The sequence below is a fragment of the Osmerus mordax genome, chromosome 2 (genome assembly GCF_038355195.1).
Source record: "Osmerus mordax isolate fOsmMor3 chromosome 2, fOsmMor3.pri, whole genome shotgun sequence".
Taxonomy (NCBI): Eukaryota; Metazoa; Chordata; class Actinopteri; order Osmeriformes; family Osmeridae; genus Osmerus; species Osmerus mordax.
The window spans coordinates 10,221,747-10,245,245 of NC_090051.1; the positions used below are offsets into that span (position 1 = coordinate 10,221,747).

Consider the following 23,499-nt stretch of genomic DNA (forward strand, 5'->3'; position numbering starts at 1 on the left):
GTTAAGCATGTCAATATTTTATTATACAGGAAATGTACACAGGAAAGACTCATTACAATAATGGAAATGGCTTGTCAAAGACAGTGCGAAAAGTGTACTAGAATAAATTGTTACTAATTATTTTATGACGACCTTGGTAAAAAAAGAGTGCTTCAGAATAAACATTTTAGACAATTAAACTTTAAGGTAGCACTGAAGCCAAATGTGAGTTTGTTTACGTCACATCTTGAGCACGAGGTTCCTTACTGGATGTCACAACTGTTAACGAGCCACACAGAAACACACGTTGCAGTAAATCCGAAGTAAGATTGTTTGAGAACAGGGTAAGGAATGTTTTGATATCAACAAAATAAAATTGACACGGTAAGTAGAATAGTGTATGATAACATGTTTAAGTCAGCTAACCAGGGGCCTGTTGCACAAAAGTAGAATTAAGACATCCGGGATAAATGACTCAGCTGAGCTCAATGAAGCCAAAACATGTGCGTCCAGGCTTAATTGGTTGCACAAAGACCAAGCCAGGATGAGCAGACACGGATTCATTAAGCCAGGTGAAACCAATCCTGGATAGGTGCGCGCTCACGGCTCACTCAAATAGACCCCGCCACAGATCACAGATTAACTGATTTACCATGGCAACTAGAGCCGCGTACTTTTCCCCGTCGGAAGCACAAATCCTCATGGAGGCATACGAGGAGGTAAAAGATATAATTAAGAAGAAAGGCAACACCGCCACAGTGATAAAGCAAAGAGAAAAAGCGTGGCAAAGTATTGCAGACCGCCTGAATGCGTAAGTAGTGCACAATTACATACTCACCGCTCCGCTGAAACATCACAATTACAATTCAAATATTTAATTCACATCTCCAAAAATGCAGTTGTACTGTAATTATGAAACGGTTAAATTTTTTATTGAAATGCACTGCAGATATGAGTGAAATTGTGTAAAGTAACTCCATCACACTGTATAAAGCTATGATAAATTTTTTGATATTTTTACTGAAAACAAGACAAAAATACCAAGTAATTTTTTGCAGTGTGACTCCATTAAATATGTGTGTGTGTGTGTAGATTAAACATGAACGGGCCAAAACGGACATGGCAGCAGGTCAAAATCAAATACAAGAACATTCTGCAGAATGGTATGGTCCCTGACTAATATTTAACAAAGCACAAGCATATATTGTACCCAGAAGGTGCCTGCTCACACATTGTCTGTACTGTTTTAGCAGTGAAAAAGAATACCCACAGACAAGGCACGGGTGGTGGGTCACCAAAGGCTGACCTTACCCCAGCAGAGGACATGGCCTTGGAGCTAAATAAAGGCAGGCCCGTCTTAGAGGGGATCCCTGGGGGGAAAGAGACGAGCATAGGTTCCTCCCAAGATGCCACCCGCTTCATTCAAGGTATGTCCTTCCATCTCTACATGGGATACAACCACATTCATATTGAATCAATTTGGACTGTCTGACTTTGGTTTACCTATTGCCTTGCAGTGTCTGGCAGCACTGTGTTCCTGTTAGAGCCACCAGCACAAGCACCAGACGATGCTGATCCAGTGAGTACTCCATCAAAGGCATACTGTAGGCCTGGCATGTCTTGTCTACTAGCTTCAATATGAATCCGATTAAATGTGATAGGGTGAAGGCCCCAGTGCAGCAGCAACAGCACATGATGGAGACGATGATGAGGAGGAGACCATCTCTCTGGATTCCAGAAGGCATGAGGTATCATGTTAAGACTGTGAAAGTACTATTTACTCTACAATGGTGAGGAGTCCTCATCAAAATCAAAAAATCTAATTTCTTTTACAGGACCCAGATGCTATACAGTGGGAAAACCAGCCTGGCAACATAGTGCGTATTAATAAAAGGACACCACATCCTGCCAAATTCCAGCTGCGCTAATTGTATTGTGTTAACAGAGCTCACAAGCTATCAGAAAGTTGTATGGCAACCACCTCCGGCGCCAAATAGAACTGGCAGACATAGACATTCAGTACAAGAAGAAAAAGATGGAAAATCTTGCACTGGAGTCCGAAATAAAAAAGAGGACAATTAGGAAACTGGACCTTGAAATAAAAAAACTTGAGAGGGAGGTGAGATATGCCTTCAATGTACACTGTATGCTAACTGTAACACAAATGTATTAATCATTATTTTTCTTTCCTCCCCCAGCTCCAAGAAGATGACACAGCTGAAAATAAAAATTAGGTATATTCTCGTAAAGTCAAGTGAGCCATGACATATGAGCTCTTATTGTGAGCACACAGGACGGTGGCATCTTTCTAAGGTTTTTTTTATTTTCCCAGCAATCAGTACAACCAAGTCATCGTTATAAGGCATCGCCCTCTTTTGCCCACCCCCCCAGCACCAGGTGTGGCCACTAGCCTATATGAAGGCCCAAAATTGTGTGTTCCTTTCTGCTCTGACAATGGCATGCCCATTCGTGCGAGATGTGGTGGATGAAGAAGCACTTGTGCTGAGGAGAGCCTTCAGGCGAGAAAGGGTCTTCAGGGACCGGTTGGACCCACTGGCCTTCCCTGATGACCATCTATATGAAAGATACAGGTTTTCTGCAGATGGCATCAGGTATCTATGCAGACTACTGGGTCCCAGGATTAAGCACCGCACTGCACGGAGCCATGCACTGAGTGTGGAGCAAATGGTTTGTGTGGCCTTGCGCTTTTTTGCTAGTGGAGCCTTCCTGTACTCAGTGGGGGATGCAGAACAGCTGAACAAGGCCACAATTTGCCGCACAATAAGGAGTGTGTGTCTGGCTATCAAAGCATTAGCAGATGTCTTCATCTCCTTCCCTGGCCACAGAAGACTCTGTGACATCAAAGAGGAGTTCTATAGGATTGCAGGTAAGAGGATCTACAAATTACAGGACAACTGTTAACACATAGTAGGATACTCATTACTTTGTGTGACAGGTTTCCCCAATGTCATTGGTGCAGTGGACTGCACACACATAAGGATAAAAGCCCCCTCAGGTGCCCATGAGGCCGATTTTGTGAATAGGAAATCCTTTCACAGCATTAATGTTCAGGTGAACATAACTTTTTGATATTGTCCATTGACGAACACTCTGCATTGCCAGTGATGTGCATTGATTGGTGTAATATTCCTCATCTTATGATTTCAGATGGTCTGCAATGCTGACTGTGTGATCAGCAATGTTGTGGCAAAATGGCCTGGCTCAGTCCATGACTCCAGAATCTTTCGGGCCTCTGAAATCTATCAGTGCCTATCACAAGGTAAGCCACACAACCCCTATTTATAACCATCATGGCTGTGTCAAGAATATCACTGTGTTTATGAGGTAGTAATGATGAGATTTTGTGTTGACAGGTGAATTCTCTGGTGTGTTGCTGGGAGACAGGGGGTATGGCTGCCAGCCTTTTCTCCTGACACCTTTCACAGACCCCCAGGAAGCACAGCAGGCCTACAACCATGCCCATGCCAGGACCAGGGCCAGAGTTGAAATGACCTTTGGCCTCCTGAAGGCACGCTTTCACTGCCTTCACAAATTAAGGGTCAGCCCTGTTAGGGCATGTGATATTACTGTGGCTTGTGCTGTCCTCCACAATGTGGCCTGCCTGAGGAAGGAGAGGGCCCCCAGAGTGCCACCAGCCATGGACTGGGACAATCCGGCAATCTTCCCTGATGACGACAGTGGTCGGCTGCTGAGGGACCAATATGTGTTGAATTATTTTAGTTAGTATGTGTGCTTTCAATTTTGGTTAAATATGTCCTGCGGTGGCAGAGGAATTTGGGTTTTTTTGGGTTCGTTTTTTTACGAATTTGGCCTCTTATGATGTTTGTGCGGTATACTGTGTGTAATACAAGGCTGCAGGGAGGCTACTGCATCCATTCATTTGTCTGTTCAGTTGATGTGTATGGATTTGTCCTGCATTTATTTTAGTGTGCAGACATGCAGGGTGTGTTATATACAGACCTTTGAATGTGTATGTATCATTTTGTATAATATGCTTGGATTCTGTGCTTTCCATCTTGTAGAGTCACTGTGACTTCAGTTTCGAAAGGAGCTGATGGTTTACCTGCTTTGTTTTGTCCTTATTCAATAAAGGAACATAATGTTACACATTGTGTTTTTATATTCATATGGAATGTGTATTTGTTTATATGACAGAGTACTAGGGCCACACTGAAGAAAAAGGATAAAGTCATAAATTTATGAGGCTGGTTCTTTCTGCAGAAAAGCTACATATTGTTTTTACAGTTTTGATACTTATGACAATGTGATACTTAATATTCTGGCACATCAGCATGTCTTTGTTTATGAAACCATACTGAAGTACAATTTCACGAAATGCCCCACATCTGTCATTTTAACAACTGTCCTCCTTTAAAACAACTGGTTACAATATTATGACTTGTGTTTTTTTCCCCTCTGTGGCCCTAATATTCTATCATTTTATATATAGCCTTATAGTCTATGGGAAACTGTAAATTATCTAATGATAGCAACATCATCTAAAAATCATTTTTTATCCAAAATCATTGAAATTAATGATCACAAACGTTTAAATAATGACAGTGGGTCTAGTTATATGTGATAACAATGTATAGTGAGCAGTGAAATAACTATTGGTTTCCATTTGTGGTGACTGCTGACTGACATTAGGGATGAGATTAAATAGATCCTGGAATTTAGCCTGGTCTGGAGCAGGCTAGCTCCACAGAATAAATCTCCATGGTAATTTATACCATAACATATCCTCCTGCCCCCTATCCATCTTTAGTGCAACCGGATTACGGATCAATTGAGCCAGGATCACCAAGATATCCTGGCTTAATCCCTTATCCTAGTTTTGTGCAACAGGCCCCAGGACATTTTCATATTTAGCTAGTCTAAGATTGTCAATGTTAGCAACAGTGTACTGTTGGCAGCTAGCTAGTATTAGAGCTAGCAGCACACATGAAAGTTAAGCTACGCTAGTTAGCCCTAGCTAAAACATTTCAATATTAAATTAGGAGGTTTTGATTCGGTATAACTTTACAGACTAAGGTTAAGAGAGCTAGTCTACATATTGGAAAGTAATGTTACGTTTTTTTAGTTGCAGCGATATAACGTTACTGTAGGTTCATGGGAATTTGACAGGACACCCAACCCAGGATATTCTTCTCGCGGTGGACGTAACTTTAATGGTAGTTGATATCAGTTATCAGCAAAGTCATTGGAACGCTCTTAGAACATTCTTAAGAAGCTCTTAGCGTTAAGAGTTTTTTTAACGAATCTGGGAAACCCGGCCATTATCGTTAGAGTAAATACAATGGCCGCGTTTCCCAGATTCGTTAACTTGTGTTATCTTCGGGTCATTCTGACCCATCAGTCATTGTGACCCACCGTCGTATTGCGACAAATTTACCTCATACAAAAACAAAGTGAAGCATTTTCTTTTAACTGTCGGGCTGTCTCAGACCCCCCACATTGGAATGGTTAAAAGAAAATTATTTTTATTTGTTTTTGTCTTGGGTAAAATTGGGTAAACACAACAATGGTTCGTTATGAACCTTTGGGTCATGTGACCCGAAGGCAGCACGAGGGTTAAGAAGCTCTTAAGCACCAGCTTCTTAGGAGCCGTCTAAGAGCGCTCCTAAGAAGCTTTTAGCGCTTAAGAGCTTCTTAACGAATCTGGGAAACGCAGCCATTGTTTTTTAAGGGTAGGTTACAGTGTGTCGCGAGGGATACTTTGTGTTAGTCCGTTGATTGTAAGCCAGGCATTTTACAGGTAACTGACTAGCTTGCTAGCTTTATGAGCATGTTGTTGACAATGATGGGTCAATAATGTAATTTATTGGGCAGAGGGAAAGGATGTGGTGAAAGAATGAAGTGAAATATTGTATGACTAAGTCATTCAAGTTTTTTTAGTCTTTCGGATCTAATAATGTTTGTTACTATGTCCAAAGAAAATCTTTTAATATGAAATGTATATAATGAAGGAAATAGTTAAGCAGTAGTGATGTGTTTTTCCTCTGTGTGTTGCAGATGCCTCGGTGTAGCAAAAGGTCTCAGGCAGCGAAGAAGCGCAATGCCATTCCTGCTCCAACTTCTCCTGACTTGACTGCTCCAACTTCTCCTGACTTGACTGAGGTTATGCCTCCTCACAAAATAAAGGTTCCCTGTGACGGGGTTAAACCTCCCCTTAAACAAAAGGTGTTAATTGACGTGACTGACGAGGTTGTTTCTCCTCTGAAAAAAAAGATGAAAAACTCTGGTGGCCAACTTGGATTTAAACTTGGATTTAACTCTGGCATTGAAACTGGCATTGAACCTGGCATTGAACCTGATCTGAACCCTGGCAAATGTGTTGGCAAAATCTCTGACATTGATGTTAATAATTCTGTTTATGTATCTGACTTTCCACAGGTAAATGTCATAAGAGGCTCCTTTCATCAGGGTGACAGGCGCTTTGGTTACAATAAAAACAGACAGTGTGGAGTGAATAGTTTAACTGCAGTAATGATGAGTGAGTTAAAGAATGTATTAGCATGGAAAGCAGATGATCTGGATGCTGTACTGTTACATGGAGATCAGCTGTATACCACAATGAGACGTCATGGAAAGATCAACGATCCAACTGGCCGAGGCTACATTGCTGTTTCTGAATTACCCAGAGTGCACACATTCTGTAACAAAGACTTTTCAATAAAGTATGGTGAGTCATACAGTGGTTATGTTGGAATTGAGGTGTATGATCAGGCCCTGCAAAATGTTTCCATGTCTCTTGATGAAGCATTCCAGAGAGCGCTTCTCCAGTGTGATGCATGTTTGCTTAATATGAGGGAAAACATCTGTGCAGTTATAAGACAAGGTGCCTGGTTTGCAGTTGTGGACTCTCATCCGCGCAATGGTCATGGCGTGTGGGAATTTGGTACAGGAACAAGCATTGTGGCTTATTATGACGACCTTCAAATGGTGTACACACATGTTATTAACCTTGCTGCGTCATTAAGTGCTGGAAGAACGCAATTTGAGGTCACTGGTGTTAAGGTAACTTTGACAAGTAGTGCTTCATCTAGGCAATCAACCAGTGACACGCCTCTACTCTACAGCTTGGTACTGAAAGGTAAACCTAAAGCAAGTATTCCAGAGGTTATTGGTGCTTCATCTAGTCAGTCTGTATTTTGTGAGACGCCTCAACTCTACAGCTCGATACTGAAAGGTAAATGTAAAGCAAGTATTCCAGAGGTTATTGGTGCTTCATCTAGTCAATCTGTGTCCTGTGACACGCCTCAACTGAACCAGAACATTTCATCTACTGGAACACAAGAAGTGAATGCAGATGATATCCTAATTGGTGACACAAAAAATCTAGGTTTATGTTTTAATCCTCTTACAACAACAGACAAGCTTACATTGTGTACACATTTGAATTTAACCAATGAAAACACAGAGGTATTTAATGAAACCATAGAATTTGGTGCCATGGGATGTCCTTGTAAGACTAAAACTATTCAAGCAGATGGAAACTGCTTTTTCAGGTCATTGGCAAATGTAGTATGTGGTAATGAAAATAAGCATTTGAAAATGCGACGTTTTGTAGTTGAACACCTAAAGCAAAATACTACAAGGTTTGACAAGTACTTGAGAGATGGATACCTATCAGTAGAGCAGTATTTATCAACATCACGTATGCATTACCAGGATCTTGGGCCACAGAAATTGAAATTTTTGCTGCAGCGGACTTTTTACAGACAACCATCATGACTTTCAATGGTGACAGATGGAATGCATATACTAGTTATCATATCCCTGGTGACATTGGGACATTTGTACAAACTTGTAATGCCATTTACTTGAACCACTGCAATGGAAACCATTACGAAGTTGTACATGTGTGAAGGGCAGAGATGATGTACGTGTTTGTGCAGAAATATGTGAAAATGACAAGAAACAACAGAATAGCTCAATGCATTTACATCAAAAACAAAAGGTAAATGAAGGCACAGAAAACTATAAAACAGTCAAAGCTGATAAACAGAGAGAAAACTACAAGACAGATGTCACATTTCTAAATATGATGAAGCAAGCTGCCAGTACAAAATATCATACTGACAAGACTTATCAACAAATAAAGGTTGAGACTGAAAGGTATAAATACAATTTTGATGAAAACTATAGGAATTATATACGCAATGCAAGCAAAAAGAAATATGAGACAAATCCTGAGTTTCAGAAATCTGTGACTGAATATTCTAAGAGGAAATATGAGACTGATCCTGAATTTCAGCAATCTGTGCGTGAATATTCTAAGAGGAAATATGAGACTGATCCTGAGTTTCAGAAATCTGTGACTGAATATTCTAAGAGGAAATATCATGAAAACGAATTATTTCAAGCAGATGTAAAGCACAGATCATGTAAAACGTATGCAGAAAGGAAAATATAACAGCAACAGATTGATTGTGTTATTAATGCTTTGAATGATGAAACCCGTCTTGGCCCTGAATATGTATGTGCTGTGTGTCATCGGCTTCTGTTCAGAAAGCAAGTCACAGAATGTAAGACAGATTGTTATATGACAAAAGGTGACGACCCTGCTCATTTGGCTGAACAGTGCATTAAGTTTTCCCTTTTTTTGCACACTTGTGTTTCCCAGTGTGGAACTAATTGTCCAAAATCAACACTGTGGATTTGTTTTACATGTCATCGGAAAATGCTTGCAAGTAGAATGCCAGAGGAAGCTACTGTGAACAACTTACATCTAGATGTTGTGCCTCCTGAGCTAAAATGTTTGAATTTTCGAGAGCATCATCTCATTGCTAGACATATTCCTTTCATGAAACTGCTCTGCCTTCCTCGTGGGAAACAAAACGGTTGTCATGGACCTGTAGTATGTGTACCAGTACATACCAATGATGTCACAAATGTTCTTCCAAGAAATCAGTGTGATGACAAGATGATGAAAATTAAACTGAAACGTAAACTCACATACAAGGGTCATTATGAGTACCAATATGTTGAAACAGACCATATTAGAAATGCTCTTACGTACCTCCTTAAGTTTAATAAGTGGTACAAAGATGTGCAATTTAATGAGGACTGGGAAAATCCTTTGAATCAGACAGATGCAGGAGATGATTCAGATGCCATGACCGAGCATGATTTAACACAGCAGAATGAAACTTATGATATTGACGAAGAGCAAGAAACAGAGGATGATTTGACATACATTAAAGACCAAGGTGGCCTCTTTTCAGACACATCATTACAGCCTGTTGACATTGCCTCTGGAGTGTTGGATCAGCATTTTGACAGCATTATGTCTCTTGCTCCTGGTGAAGGTAATAGTCCTGTGATATTGTTAATGGACAAAACAAATGAAGCAAAGTGTTTTCCAGTTTTGTATCCTAACGGAGGTCCAACTTTTCATGATGATCGAAAGGAAAAAATATCACTGTCTCGATATTTGAATGCACGGATACTTAATGCCGATGGACGATTTGCCAAAAATACAAATTTTATATTTTATGCACAGTATATATCAGAACTTAATCAAATTGTGTCTAATGTTTCAATAGCACTGAGAAAAGGATCAGATAACAAAAGGACTCAAAATGTGACACCTAACATGTTAACAGACCCAGCATCCTTAAGAAACATATTAAACTTTGATGAAGGATATAAGTTTTTAAAACCTATTCGTGGTACACCACCATTTTGGCAATGTGCTCAGAAAGATCTTTTTGCCATGATACGACAATTATCTATACCAACATTTTTCTGTAGTTTTTCATCTGCGGATTTGCGATGGCCAGAAATGCTCAATTCACTTATCCGACAAGAAGGGAAGCACATAAATGTGGAAGACCTTGACTGGTCAGAAAAATGCAGCGAAACCCTATCACCGCAGCAAGAATGTTTGACCACAGATGGCATTGCTTTTTGAAAGATGTCATCATGTCTCCAGCAGCACCAATTGGTAAAATAAAAGATTACTTCTATCGTTTTGAATTTCAACAGCGAGGCTCTCCCCATGTTCATTGTTTCTTTTGGATTGAGGATGCTCCTCAGATTGATAAAATACAGATGAAGAGGTTATTGAATTCATTGACCGATACATCACGTGTAAAACCGTCACAAGATGATGCGGAACTTTTTGAGATTGTCGATAGTGTACAAAAGCACAGTACAAGACATTCAAAGACATGCAGAAAGAAGAAAACAGTGTGCAGATTCAATTTCCCACGCCCAATTTCTTCTCAAACATTTATAACTAGATCAGTAGATACAGAAGAAGTGAAAGATGAAAGTTCCATCCAACTTGCAACCCAAATTCTGGAAAAAGTTAAACAAACAGTTTTAAATGGTGACATCAATTTCAATTCAACAGATGAACTATTTGCTGCAATTGGAATAACCCAGACATTATTTGAATTTGCATACAAGACATGTACAAAAAAAACACTTGTTGCGCAAATGGAATGCAAACATGGATATTCAGTTTGTTACTGATGCTTTCAGTTGTGTTGTGTACATTCTAAGTTACATTACGAAAGCAGAAAAAGAAATGGGACTGTTGCTTGAACGTGCTCAGAAAGAGAGTTGTAAAAGTGTAAAAACCCTTTGCACGCCCCAATTTTTGTACAATGTTTACCAAATTTGGCAAAGATGATCTATAGACCCAGTTTCACAAAAGCAATCAGATGAATTTTCAATTTTCAAAAACGTTTGTTCGGTAGAGACGATCAAAAGCGGTGGCAAAGCCGCCAAACGAGGCGCAAGAGCATATCTCAGCAACCATTTGCACGATTGTCACCAGACTTGGGTTCCATCGTTCCCATGAGGAGCAGAGGAGGCCTGCAGTGTTATACCAGAAAAATAACTTTGAACTCTCAGTACTCTTGAACGCAAACATATATTTCAACCAAACTTGGTGTGTTGCATGAGTGCAACAGGTTGTTGTGACTTAATTGTTGCACAAGTGCTATGGAGGCCATGTCCTGCTCTGGACTGCTTGGCCCCTCCATTGCTGCTTGCAGCTATATTTATTAGGGGCCAAGCAGCGAAGCTGCGAGGCACCTATTGTTATTGTTAGTATTATTATTATTAGGATTCCTCCGTAAGGAGGAAACCTATTGTTATTGTTAGTTTTATTAGGATTCCTCCGTAAGGAGGAAACCTATTGTTATTGTTAGTTTTATTAGGATTCCTCCGTAAGGAGGAAACCTATTGTTATTGTTAGTTTTATTATTATTATTATTCTAGTTCCATGGGAGTCAATGGCAGCCCCTAGAACCCTTGGATAACTTTTTGTTAAATTTGGCACACTCATTAAGGACAGTTCCTTCTATACCTACACCAAGTTTCATGTATCCCATCAGACCACTCTAGCGCCACCAATGGGTCAAAGTTGGACTTGTGTTTACACACGCAACTTTTGAACCGTATGACTGATTTTCAAAAATGAGGTACCATTGGATTCCCTGGATCAAGACGACTATGACGTCAATTTCCGGTTATATAGATTTTCCGCTATTTCCGGTTGTATCAAAAACCTTTGAAAGCCTACTCCTCCTACAATTTTCATATCTTCTTCAAAATGACCAGAGATGAGCTTCAGACCAAGCCTCACAAAAGTTATCCCATGGCGTTTTGATTTTATAAACCGTTTGTCCGGCACAGCCAATCAAAATCAGCAATAAAAGAAACCAAACAGGAAGTTGGGTCAAATCTCAGCAAATCTTTGAGATATCAACACGTAACTTGGTATGTCACAAGGAAGACACTACAACATGTTACCATATGCAAAGGCTATTTCATATCTCCAAAAATTGTTGATATAAAGCAAATCGAATTTATCGCTAACGCTAAAATAATGCTTTACACATCCGCCGGTCAAAAACTGATACTTTGATTCAATCACAAGTTCATATGAAGACTCTTGAGAATGTTTAGTACACAAATCTGAGGAAAAGTTGACTGTAACATGAAAAGTCGATTTGTGGTGAATATTTGAAACATGCATGCTTGGCTAATTGCTAACGAAATTTCCAATGAAATCTCTCCCCTGCTCTTCAGCGCGCGCGTGCTCCACATTCTCACACACTCAGCCTTTCCCTTGACACACGCGCGGGCTTGGCGAGACGCATACACAACATTTCAGGCAATTGTGGGCTGACCAAGCCCCCACTCATTCCTTGGCTTGAAGTGAAGGCCCTTGTGGATCTTGATGGTAATGCATTTTAGAAAATGTTCTCAAAATCCTGAAACATTGATAGTATAGGCCAGGAGTAACTACCACACCACAAATGACGCATCATTATCCATGGGGACCAAGCCCCAATTGTCCATTTACAAAGTGATGCCATTCGCATTCCATTTGTCCCAAAATTCTGAAATTCATTAGATATGCCTTATTTCTCATGAGGTACAAAAAAGTCTCAATAACCTATAACGGCCGCCATATTGGATTTTTTTGTACAATAAAGATTTAGGAAACACGTTTTTTCGCTACTTCTCCTACAATTTTTGTCCAATCTTCCCCAGAATTGGCAGGTATCATCGTCAGAGCAACCCTCACTGAATTCCAGATTTTTGAATTTCAGAACCATTTGTCCGGTACAGCCAATCAAAATTGTCAACAAAGCAACCAAACAGGAAGTTGGATCAAATCTCAGCAAATCTTTGAAATATCAACACCAAACTTGGTGTGTCAAGTGAAAGACACTACATCATGTTCCCATGTGAGAAGGCAAATTAATATCTTAAAAAATGATTGAAATAAAGGAAATCTAAATTATTTCTAACGCTAAAATAATGCTTTACACATCCACCAGTCAAAAAACTCTGATTCAATCACAAGTTCATGAACACTCTTGAGAATGTTTAGTACACAAATCTCAGAAAAAGTTGACTTTAAGATGAAAAGTTGAATTTTGGTGAATATTTGAAAAATGCATGCTTGGCTAATTGTTAAGGAAATTTCCAATGAAATGTCTCCCCTGCTCCTCAGCGCGCGCGCTCCACATTCTCACACACTCAGCCTTTCCCTTGACACACGCGCAAGCTTGGCGAGACGCATACACAACATTTCAGGCAATTGTGGGCTGACCAAGCCCCCACTCATTGCTTGGTCTTTAGCAAAGGCCCATGTGGATCTTGATGGTATTGCATTTCCTATTTTGTATGCAATGGTAAAAAGTTCTCAAAATCCTGAAACATTGATAGTATAGGCCAAGAGTAACTACCAAACCACAAATGGCCCAATATCACCCATAAGTGACGCTACAGGCCACGCCCTGATACACAAAGATACAAGGCTTTCTGGAATGGGTAGGCTCACCAAGCCCTATCCCTTCACTCCTTGGCTTGAAATAAAAACCCTTGTGGATCTTGATGGTATTGCATTTCAGATTTGGTATCCCATTGGTAAGTCTGCAGCATGGAATTTAACAGTGACAATTTGTAAAGAATATACATTTTTCAGTGGTTTGCAATGTTTGGAGGAATCCTCCATTGCTGCTTGCAGTTATATTTATTATTATTTTTTACCCATGGGAGTCAATGGCAGCCCCTAGACCAGTACCGTAAAAAGTTGTGAAATTTGGCATGTTGAAACTGCAGACCATTAGTAACTACCAACCAAACATGGGTCATGTGAGACAATAGGTGGCGCTACAGGCCACGCCCCAATATGTTAATTTTCAAATTGATGCCATTTGCAGGCCATAAGTCCCAAAATTCTGAAATTCATTACATATGCCTTATTTCTCATGAGGAACAAAAAAGCCTCTGGAAGCTATAACGGCCACCATATTGGATTTTTCTGTACAATAAAGATTAAGGAAACACGTTTTTTCCCTACTCCTCCTACATTTTTGGTCGAATTTTCTTCAAAATTGCCATAGATGAACTCCAGACTGAGCCTCACAAAAGTTATCATAGGGATTTCTGATTTTCAAAACCGTTTGTCCGGTAGAGCCAATCAAAATCTGCAACAAAGCAACCAAACAGGACGTTTTGGTCAAATCTCAGCAAATCTTTGAGATATCAACACCAAACTTGGTATGTCACGTGGAAGACACTACAACATGTTACCATGTGCAAAGGCAACTTCATACCTCTAAAACTGATTGATATAAAGCAAATCGAATTTATCGCTAATGCTAAAATAATGCATTACACATCCGCCGGTCAAAAACTTATACTCTGATCCAATCACAAGTTCATATGAAGACTCTTGAGAATGTTTAGTATACAAATCTGAGAAAAAGTTGACTGTAAAATGAAAAGTCGATTTTTAGTGAATATTTGAAACATGCATGCTTGGCTAATTGCTCCCCTCGCGTGCTCCAAATTCTCACACACTCAGCCTTCCCTTGACACACGCATGCTTTCTTGAAATTGTGTGCTGACCAAGCCCCCACCCTCGTTTTTTAGCCCCTGTTTCATTTCGCTTCCAATCGCAGCTCGCCGTTACGAATATAAATTCTTTTTCGGCGTCCATTGTTGTTTTCAACTGGAGTCCCGTGATAGCCGTGTTGGAGGCAGCCACTTTCGGTAAGTCCTGTTTTTACACATTTTAAGCTAGAATTAATGATTGGGTTTGTGAAAGTACACTACTCTTGAATTATGGTGAAGGTTTAGCACTTTTATATCTTTTAGATCGTGATTCTGAAGTGACGCAAAACCGAACTAGAAAAGTAGCTATTGTAGCTCTAGCTTTTTTCCTCTGTGTTTTTAATTAGTGAGTCATTTTGCATCTCGGCGAATTGTTCATCAAAAAGGTCGAGGAGAGAAGCCTTTAGGAGAAAAAGCAACTCCCCACAGACCTGTAGGCTCATAATTGTGATTTGGGGCGTGAAAGTCTTTGTAATAAGCCTATGCGGCAGGGAGACCGCATAGGCGGCAGCCTTGCTTTCGTAGCGTCATGTTCATAAGTTCACCATTTTACAGTTACGTCTACATTCACGTCTCCGATTATTTTTGTGTTTTGTGGACTTGCAATTGGAGTGATACTGTGTCCCGGGGGTACATTGTTTTGACGTTAGCCTCAGAGTCAGGCTCGGCTCGCCCACTGGCAGTGTGTAAACAATTTTGTATTTCACTCAATTTTACTCCAAAAACGTCAGGGAGGACTGCTTTTTGTAGACAAGGGCCTGCTAAAGATAGTCAGTATATCTGATTTTTCAAGGCGAGCCTGTTTCATTCGTCATATGCCCTGAGAAAGCGACCTACGTTAGCCAGGCTAGTTTTGCCAATTTCGGTAAGTCAGGCTATTTAAAGGTCTCTGACAGTCAGAATCACTGTTTACAAGCAAAGGTCGAGCTGGGGGGTATTCGTCGTAGCTCGCTAAGCGGTTTAGCGAGCTAATTTTCAGGCTAAGATAAAAAACGCCCCTCTTTTTGGTTCGTGGAAGCAACTTTCGATAAATCACCATAGTAACATATCAATTAGCACTAACCTGCTCCAGAGCAGGCTAACGTAAGTGTAGCTGGATAAGCTTGCCACACCCCCGGAAAATAACATGGCAGCTCCCTTTTTGAGAGACCCAGTTGACCAAGGAGCTATAATTTAGTTCGATTAGCTTTCCATACCAATAAAGTTCTTCGCGATTGCCAAGATCCTTTATTTCACACGGATGAGTTCTTGTTTGAGCGATATCGATTCAGCGGACAAGGACGCATTTATTTGCAAGACCTTCTCGGGCCGTACATTGCAAATATCATACGCCGCAGCAAGCGTTATTATGAGCTTATGCTGCTGTATGTGAATATGTAACGCTATGTTTTAGGAAATGTCTTGTCTTATCTGTTGTGCCTGTGCTTTTTATATGTTTCACTGTGGGAGAGTGGGAAACGTCATATCGATTCCTTTTTATGTCTTGGCATGTGAAGAAATTGACAATAAACTTTAACTGTGCTTCAGACTCTGCATAGCCTTGAGGTTTTTTGCGTCAGGTATAGGCTAAAGTTTTATACAGTATAGGCGATGCAGAAAACATTGGCAAAGCCGCAGCATGCGTTGCTGTAAGAAAAGTGTACTTGGCGCTTAACCAGCTGATGAATCAACTCATCATATTCCCTGGCCATGTCCCAGTCAATGAAATCAAAGAGGGATTTACACATAGGCATATACACATATATAGTACATGATATAAGCTCAGTAGCCTACATATATCCTCATAAGTGTCTATGAATTCGTATCAATTAGATACTCTTTGGCCTTGTTTTTATCTAGCCTACTTATTCTGAAAATTTCCATTAAGCCTACTGCCAGCAGGCACATTTAAAGAAATGTGATCTGATTGGGGTAATGAGGCACTTAAGATGAGCCTATACATTTCCCCAAAACTTTCGCATTTATAGCTTATCGGAAATGTTGCCAAGCTGCTTGTCTTGCTCTGGCAGCGGCGGTGTTTGACTTAGGCATGATAATATGTTTATTGTCTTCGCAGAGACAGACTCATTATAACAGTTTGCTCGGATGGCGAGAATAGCCTATCACCGCTCTCTCTTTCATCTTTTCCGCTATCATACCGTTGGAAAATCACGGTTTTGGTGATCGACCTTTCCTGCTTTTTGAAGTAGGACGTGCACGTGCAATTTCCCTGATATGTTTAGCCTGATTGAAATTAACCACATGATTTGGATGCGGATCAGCCGTTGACGAACCGATATTTGCTGTTCTCACTCATCTCGCTAATGTTAACGGGCTAAAGGGACAATTGATTAACTTAGCTTCAACCCTTACGACGAACGGGGCCCTGGTCTTTTGTCAGATGTGTATATATTGACCAGTTTAGAGGTAAATACTCTTGCCAGAGCCTGGAATCGAACCCGTGTTTTGAGTGACTGCATGGGTCTCCATGAGGTCAACACATTTGGATTCAAGTTCAAGTAATGACACTGCATTTCACAGTCAAAACTGAAGTCTGTATCAAGTGTAGATGGGAAAAGCTTCATTTTTCACAACTGATATGGACCCTTTCTTCACTTTGACAGGTCTGGAGGGTCATGCAGAGGCCTGCTCAACAGAGTTCAACAGAGGATGCAACAGACTCGAGGATGGTGAGATCCACACAGACCCCTTGCTGGACTACCCCTCTCTAGCTGGACAGCTTCTCTTCAGCCCTGACCCCAGGACAGCTTCATCCAGCTGGCCTGCCTGCCTGCCTGCAAGCCCTGCTTGCCCCTGCCTGCCAGCCCTCCAGAGACAGTCACCCCACAGACACAGTAGCTCTGCAGCCTGCTTTTTTGAGGACATTGATGAAAAAGGACAAGCCAGCATTACTTTGATGAAAGTCTAAATGTTTAATCCTTTCCATGTGCCAGTATGCCAAGCTGCCGACTTTGTGTCTTAAGTGATGAAACTAGTTCAAGTGATAGACTTTTGACCTGAATCCAATGATTATTCATCTGAATAAAAACTACTCAAGAGAAGTACTGCTTCTTGGATCATTTGTGCTCCACATCAGTACATCTCACACATTTGCCTTTGTTTCCATGGGATTTATGGAATTGTTAGTTTCTGCTCCACCATTTCCACCCTAGTGTAATAATAAGTATAATTTAGGACAGCAATTACATTTTTGTGTTATCCTTCCGCATTAGACACATTTAGTCAATGTTCTAAAACTCAACCGATTATTGTCATTTCACCATACTGTTCATATTGAACAGACATCAGTGTTTACTTGGAAAGATGACTGTATATTTCCACTTTTGATTTGTATTTCCATCGTAAGTTTGGTCTTTAATTTCATTTGGAAGTGGTATTAAAAGGTCTTACATTTAACTTGTTAATACCTGTAGACACCCTGTGAAGCCCCCACCCCCCACTCCAGAGACAGTTGGTGACAGAGAGGTGCAGACATTAAGTTAAACATGCCTTAAGAGTAGAGTAACAAATAGAGACTAAATGTGTAAATGGCTGTTGAAACTCAGTTCTCTGAGTTGGTGCATGTCAGTTTAGGCAAAGGTAGCCTTTTAAACCTCTAGGTTTAAAACAAATTCAGATTTGATTGGAACTCTCTCTTTTATACATATATAGTTGGATTTGACATTTAACAGACATTTAATTCATTTAGCGAGTTGTTTAACTCAAACAACCATAACACGGTACATATGGTATACAAAGCTGCAGTCAGATTTGTCGAAATTGTTAGCTTGGATGTTATCTTTACATATAGACAAGTTTATGAGCCGTTTCCGCTCTACTTCCTAAACTCCTCCCTTCGATGCAATTCACTTCCGTTCTGGCGAGCTGGGTTTGTTTTTGTTTTGCTAGCTAGCTCCGTTGTGCCGACAAAGCACTGATATCGCAGTGACAAAGAGGATATACAATTTACAACATGAAGAAAAGTGGTTCGGGAACGACGTGTGCGGTAGTTGGTTGCAAACACTCAAGAAAGCACCTGAACGAGTGGTTAGATAGAGTGCTACTACCACCAGTTTTAAAACCTAGAATCGCCTCTAGCCTGTTACAGTTATACTACAGTAGTATGGTTATTGTTTGTAGGCTATTCACATTTTGTTGGTGTTCCTTTGTAGTGGATTTAATAATTATACATTGATATGTGGATATAATAATTCAAACCTTTCAAAGTGCCAATACACACATCTGTAAAAGCCCGGCATGAGGTGTGTAGCCAACCGGTGCTTGTTTAAAGCAGTCATAACCGGGTTCATAGGAAGAATAGATAGATAAATAGGCACTTCAGGCAGTGACAAGCCACTTAAATAAGGATAACAGTGTACTGCCTGTCTTGTCCTTCTGAAGTTGTTAATAGGCTGAACATCAACATGTAACATCAATAGCCTAGAAATTCCAAACGAATTAGCTTTCAATGTTATGTATACCTAGGCTACTTGGACCGTGTCCTGGCAATAAATAAAGAACATTATGCTACATGTTTTGCCAGGATAACTGGCAAGACCATTGAATGTTCATGATGTTCCTGTGTGTTTATTCCTTTGACTGGGTACAACAACGCGATCAGTCAACCGACTATAAATGTTTTTAATGCCGGGCTACGAATTTATAGAACAACTCATGTCTGATACGTGTGGCATCCTTTAGCCAAATAATTAGCCTACATTTTGCTGAGAGATTGAAGAGCTAGACAACAAATGTTCTAATGAATCACCGACTAAAGTCATCTTCTGACATTGCCTTTTCTCCATGTTAAAAGCTACAAAATGATGGACTGGCAAAAGCTTTATAACTATAAATCTACTCTAAAATGTACTTAAAAGTATGGCGACGACGTTGGCAACTTATCCAGTAGTAAATGTCAAACGACAAGTATGTCAAAGTAGTAGAACCGTGATCCCAAGCTAGCATCAACATCGCTGTGTTTACACCGGCAGACACTTTGCAAACCACTTCCGGCGGAAATGAAATGCATTTGTGTAGAGTTATGGCGGCCCCCTGGGATTTGGCGCGTAAACTTGTCTATAGATGGGGTCTTGTTGATGCGCACGCAGCTTCAAGGCAGAAAGACGCGTTCCATTTCACTTTTACTGTACCTACACCTTTAATGTTCCCGCCATCCCCCCATGTCTGAATAAAGTTCGACTGATCTGATTTGTTGATTTCTGTTGCTATGAAAACCAGTTTAGCCAAGCTAACTAACATTGTTTTTAGCTAGCTTGCATTACCATTCAATTGCTAACAAAACATTAGTAAAAATAGCTTGCTAATCGGGCAGAACTTGAACTCGGGCAGGAGACTCTGAGACCTCAGTGCGCCACTAGCATCTCGTCATATCACGCAGTCGGAGCACAGCTAGATAATCAGCGTCAGCGCTCTTGGGTACAACAGCTACGCAAGGGATTTCCGTTGTTGTGTTCGTTCAGTTAGATGTTTGTAATGTTATTGTTTGTTAGTTAATATAATCTTGTTGGTCACCTTGAGTGTGCATGCTTTAATGGGAACAGAGAGTCGGCCATTTTACTATCACAGGCTATACTTGCAAGGAGCTGAACGTGGGCTGTGCCCTAGACCAGACCAATTGCCTATGAGGCAATAATGTTGTGTACATGTATGAAATACATGTCTGTGTCATGTCAATTTTGTAATGGTTTGCAATGCTGAGGAGGAACCCGCCATTGCTGCCTGCAGCTATATTTATTAGGTTCTTCCGGTAGGAGGGAACCTATTGTTATTGTTGGTATTCTTATTAGGTTCCTCCGGTAGGAGGGAACCTATTGTTATTGTTGGTATTCTTATTATTATTTTTCTTCTCCTTGCGCCCCAATATCTCATAAAGTCCCTGGTCATAAATTTTCTAATTTGGCACATTGATACTACGTCCAAGTGGGTACCCCCACACCAAATATGGGCCACATCGGACAATAGGGGGCGCCACAGGCCACGCCCAAAAGTCCGATTTTCAAACTGATGGCATTTCCACCCCATTGCTCCAATTCTTCTGAAACTTGGTGTGCATGCCTCATTTTTCATGAGGAACAAAAAATCCTCAAGGACCCAGAAGGTCCGCCATGATGGATTTTCCTGTACTGTGATAATTTGGGAAAACCTTCAAAATTCCTCTTCTCTTGAACCAAAGGTGAAATTGACTTGAAATTTGGTACAGATATGTATTATTGACGTATTTAAAAACATTACTTAAGGCAATTGAATCAACTACAAAATGGCTGAAATGGGTGTATTTATGTAAATGTCCACATTGCCTCAATATGTTTGTGTCACTAAATCAAATGTATTTTTGAAGGATGGTTCAAACCTAATAAGCTTTAAGGGGACATGCCTCTGAAGTACCATGCAAAGTTTCACCTTGATATGTCAAAATATGACTGAATTACAGCTGTTTGAACTTGGACCAAATCTGACAATGCTTCTTTACAGCAGCAACCAGGGCCCCGTTCGTCATAAGGGTTGAAGCTAAGTTAATCAATTGTCCCTTTAGCCCGTTAACATTAGCGAGATGAGTGAGAATAGCAAATATCGGTTCGTCAACGGCTGATCCGTATCCAAATCATGTGGTTAATTTCAATCAGGCTAAACTTATCAGGGAAATTTCACGTGCACGTCCTATTCAAAAGACAGGAAAGGTCGATCACCAAAACCGTGATTTTCTAACGGTATTATGGCGGAAAAGACGAAAGAGAGAGCGGTGATAGGCTATTCTCGCCATCCGAGCAAACTATTATAATGAGTCTCTAAGAAGACAATAAGCATATTATCATGGCTAAGTCAAACACCGCCACCGCTGCCAGAGCAAGACAAGCAGCTTGGCAAAAAATTGCCGATAAGCTAAATGCGAAAGTTTTGGGGAAATGTATAGGCTCATCTTAAGTGCCTCATTACCCCAATCAATCAGATCACATTTCTTTAAATGTGCCTGCTGGCAGTAGGCTTAATGGTAATTAATAATCGAATGAGATCTTGCTAGCGAAAATAATGATCTCAACTCTTTCAGAATAAGTAGGCCAGATAAAAACAAGGCCAAAGAGTATCTAATTGATACGAATTCATAGACAATTATGAGGATATACTGCGCTTATATCATGTAGGCCTACTATATATGTGCATGTAGGCCTATGTGTAAATCCCTCTTTGATTTCATTGACTGGGACATGGCCAGGGAATATGATGAATTGATTCATCAGCTGGTTAAGCGCCAAGTACACTTTTCTTACAGCAACGCATGCTGCGGCTTTGCCAATGTTTTCTGCATCGCCTACACTGTATAAAAATGTAGCCTATAGCCTACCTGACGCAAAAAAACTCAAGGCTATGCAGTCTGAAGAACAGTTAAAGTTTCAAGTAGCTTTATTGTCAATTTCTTCACATGCCAAGACATAACAAGGAATCGATATGATGTTTCCCACTCTCCCACAGTGAAACATAAAAAGCACAGGCACAACAGATAAGACAAGACATTTCGTAAAACATAGCGTTACATATTCACATACAGCAGCATAACCTCATAATAAAGCATAAAGCTTGCTGCGGCGTGTGATATTTGCAATGTACGGCCCGAGAAGGTCTTGCAAATAAATGAGTCCTTGTCCGCTGAATCGATATCGCTCAAACAAGAACTCATCCGTGTGAAATAAAGGATCTTGGCAATCGCGAAGAACTCTATTGGTATGGAAAGCTAATCGAACTAAAATATAGCTCCTTGGTCAACTGGGTCTCTCAAAAAGGGAGCTGCCATGTTATTTTCCGGGGGTGTGGCAAGCTTATCCAGCTACACTTACGTTAGCCTGCTCTGGAGCAGGTTAGTGCTAATTGATATGTTACTATGGTGATTTATCGAAAGTTGCTTCCACGAACCAAAAAGAGGGGCGTTTTTTATCTTAGCCTGAAAATTAGCTCGCTAAACTGCTTCGCGAGCTACGACGAATACCCCCCTGGCCTAGCCTGACGTTGTCATACTCATAATTCTAGTCAGAATATGAGTCTGAAAACTCTCCGTTGGGCTGTGACTACGGGGCCTGTTTCAACCGAACTCGTAAAACAAATGCCTCTTCGCTCAACTGGATAGACCTACAACCAATCAGAGCAACGTAATATGTTGTTTGTTGAAAACGAATTCAACCCAAGGGCTCTTTCGTGACGTTGTTGATTACGTTACTGTTGATCATCTGTCCATCATCGTATAAAGCCCGCCCTGGCAATTTCATTGGTCCGTCCAGATCCTGGTTTTATGTAGTTGTTCCCAATACAAGACCCTCCAGACCCAACTTCCCGACCAAATTCTTTTGTGGGCGGGGAGAAGTTGGGCTGGCAGCCAGGCTAAACCAGGTCATCCCCATGTCTTGTTTTTATAGGAAATTTACATATCTTGATTGTGGACAACTTTTTGTTCCCCAATCTCAATGAACAGCCAAATACAGACAAATTGACATCATAGGGTGCGTTAAACTCGTCTTGATCCAGGGAATCCAATGGTACCTCATTTTTGAAAATGGGTCATACGGTTCAAAAGTTGCGTGTGTAAACACAACTCCAACTTTGACCCATTGGTGGCGCTAGAGTGCCAAAGTATGGGACATGAAACTTTGTGAATTGGACCAGGGGACTGTCCCCAATGAGTGTGCCAAAATTCACAACTTTCGACCAAGCGCTTCTAGGGCCTGCCATAGACACCCAGTCTTAATAATAATAATAATAATAATAATAATAATAAATATAACTGCAAGCAGCAATGGCGGATTCCTCCAAACATTGCAAACCACTGAAAAATGTATATTCTTTACAAATTGTCACTGTAAAATTCCATGCTGCACTTACCAATGGGATACCAAATCTGAAATGCAATACCATCAAGATCCACAAGGGCTTTTATCTCAAGCCAAGGAGTGAAAGGAGGGGGCTTGGTGAGCCTACCCATTCCAGAAAGCCTTGTATCTCTGTGTATCAGGGCGTGGCCTGTAGCGTCACCTATGGGTGATATTGGGCCATTTGTGGTGTGGTAGTTACTCTTGGCCTATATTATCAATGTTTAAGGATTTTGAGAACTTTTTACCATTGCATACAAAATCGGAAATGCAA

General features: G+C 40.6%; 1 protein-coding gene across 3 annotated transcripts; it reads left to right on the top strand.

The window, feature by feature from the left end:
- Nucleotides 1-403: 403 nt before the first annotated feature.
- LOC136932600 (putative nuclease HARBI1) lies at nt 404-4,128 on the top strand. 3 transcript variants are annotated; one of them, XM_067227784.1, is made up of 13 exons: nt 404-790; nt 1,072-1,142; nt 1,230-1,406; nt 1,497-1,558; nt 1,641-1,727; nt 1,815-1,856; nt 1,925-2,098; nt 2,178-2,196; nt 2,543-2,591; nt 2,697-2,866; nt 2,936-3,051; nt 3,148-3,259; nt 3,354-4,128. In XM_067227784.1, exons 1-13 carry the CDS (start codon nt 633-635, stop codon nt 3,722-3,724), a joined length of 1,608 nt encoding a protein of 535 aa, XP_067083885.1. In that variant the 5' UTR covers nt 404-632; the 3' UTR covers nt 3,725-4,128. The 3 variants fall into 3 exon arrangements, with proteins under 3 accessions (XP_067083885.1, XP_067083867.1, XP_067083876.1); XM_067227766.1 differs by having other exon boundaries at nt 2,543-2,866; XM_067227775.1 differs by having other exon boundaries at nt 2,543-2,866; nt 2,960-3,051.
- The last annotated feature ends 19,371 nt before the right edge of the window (nt 4,129-23,499 follow it).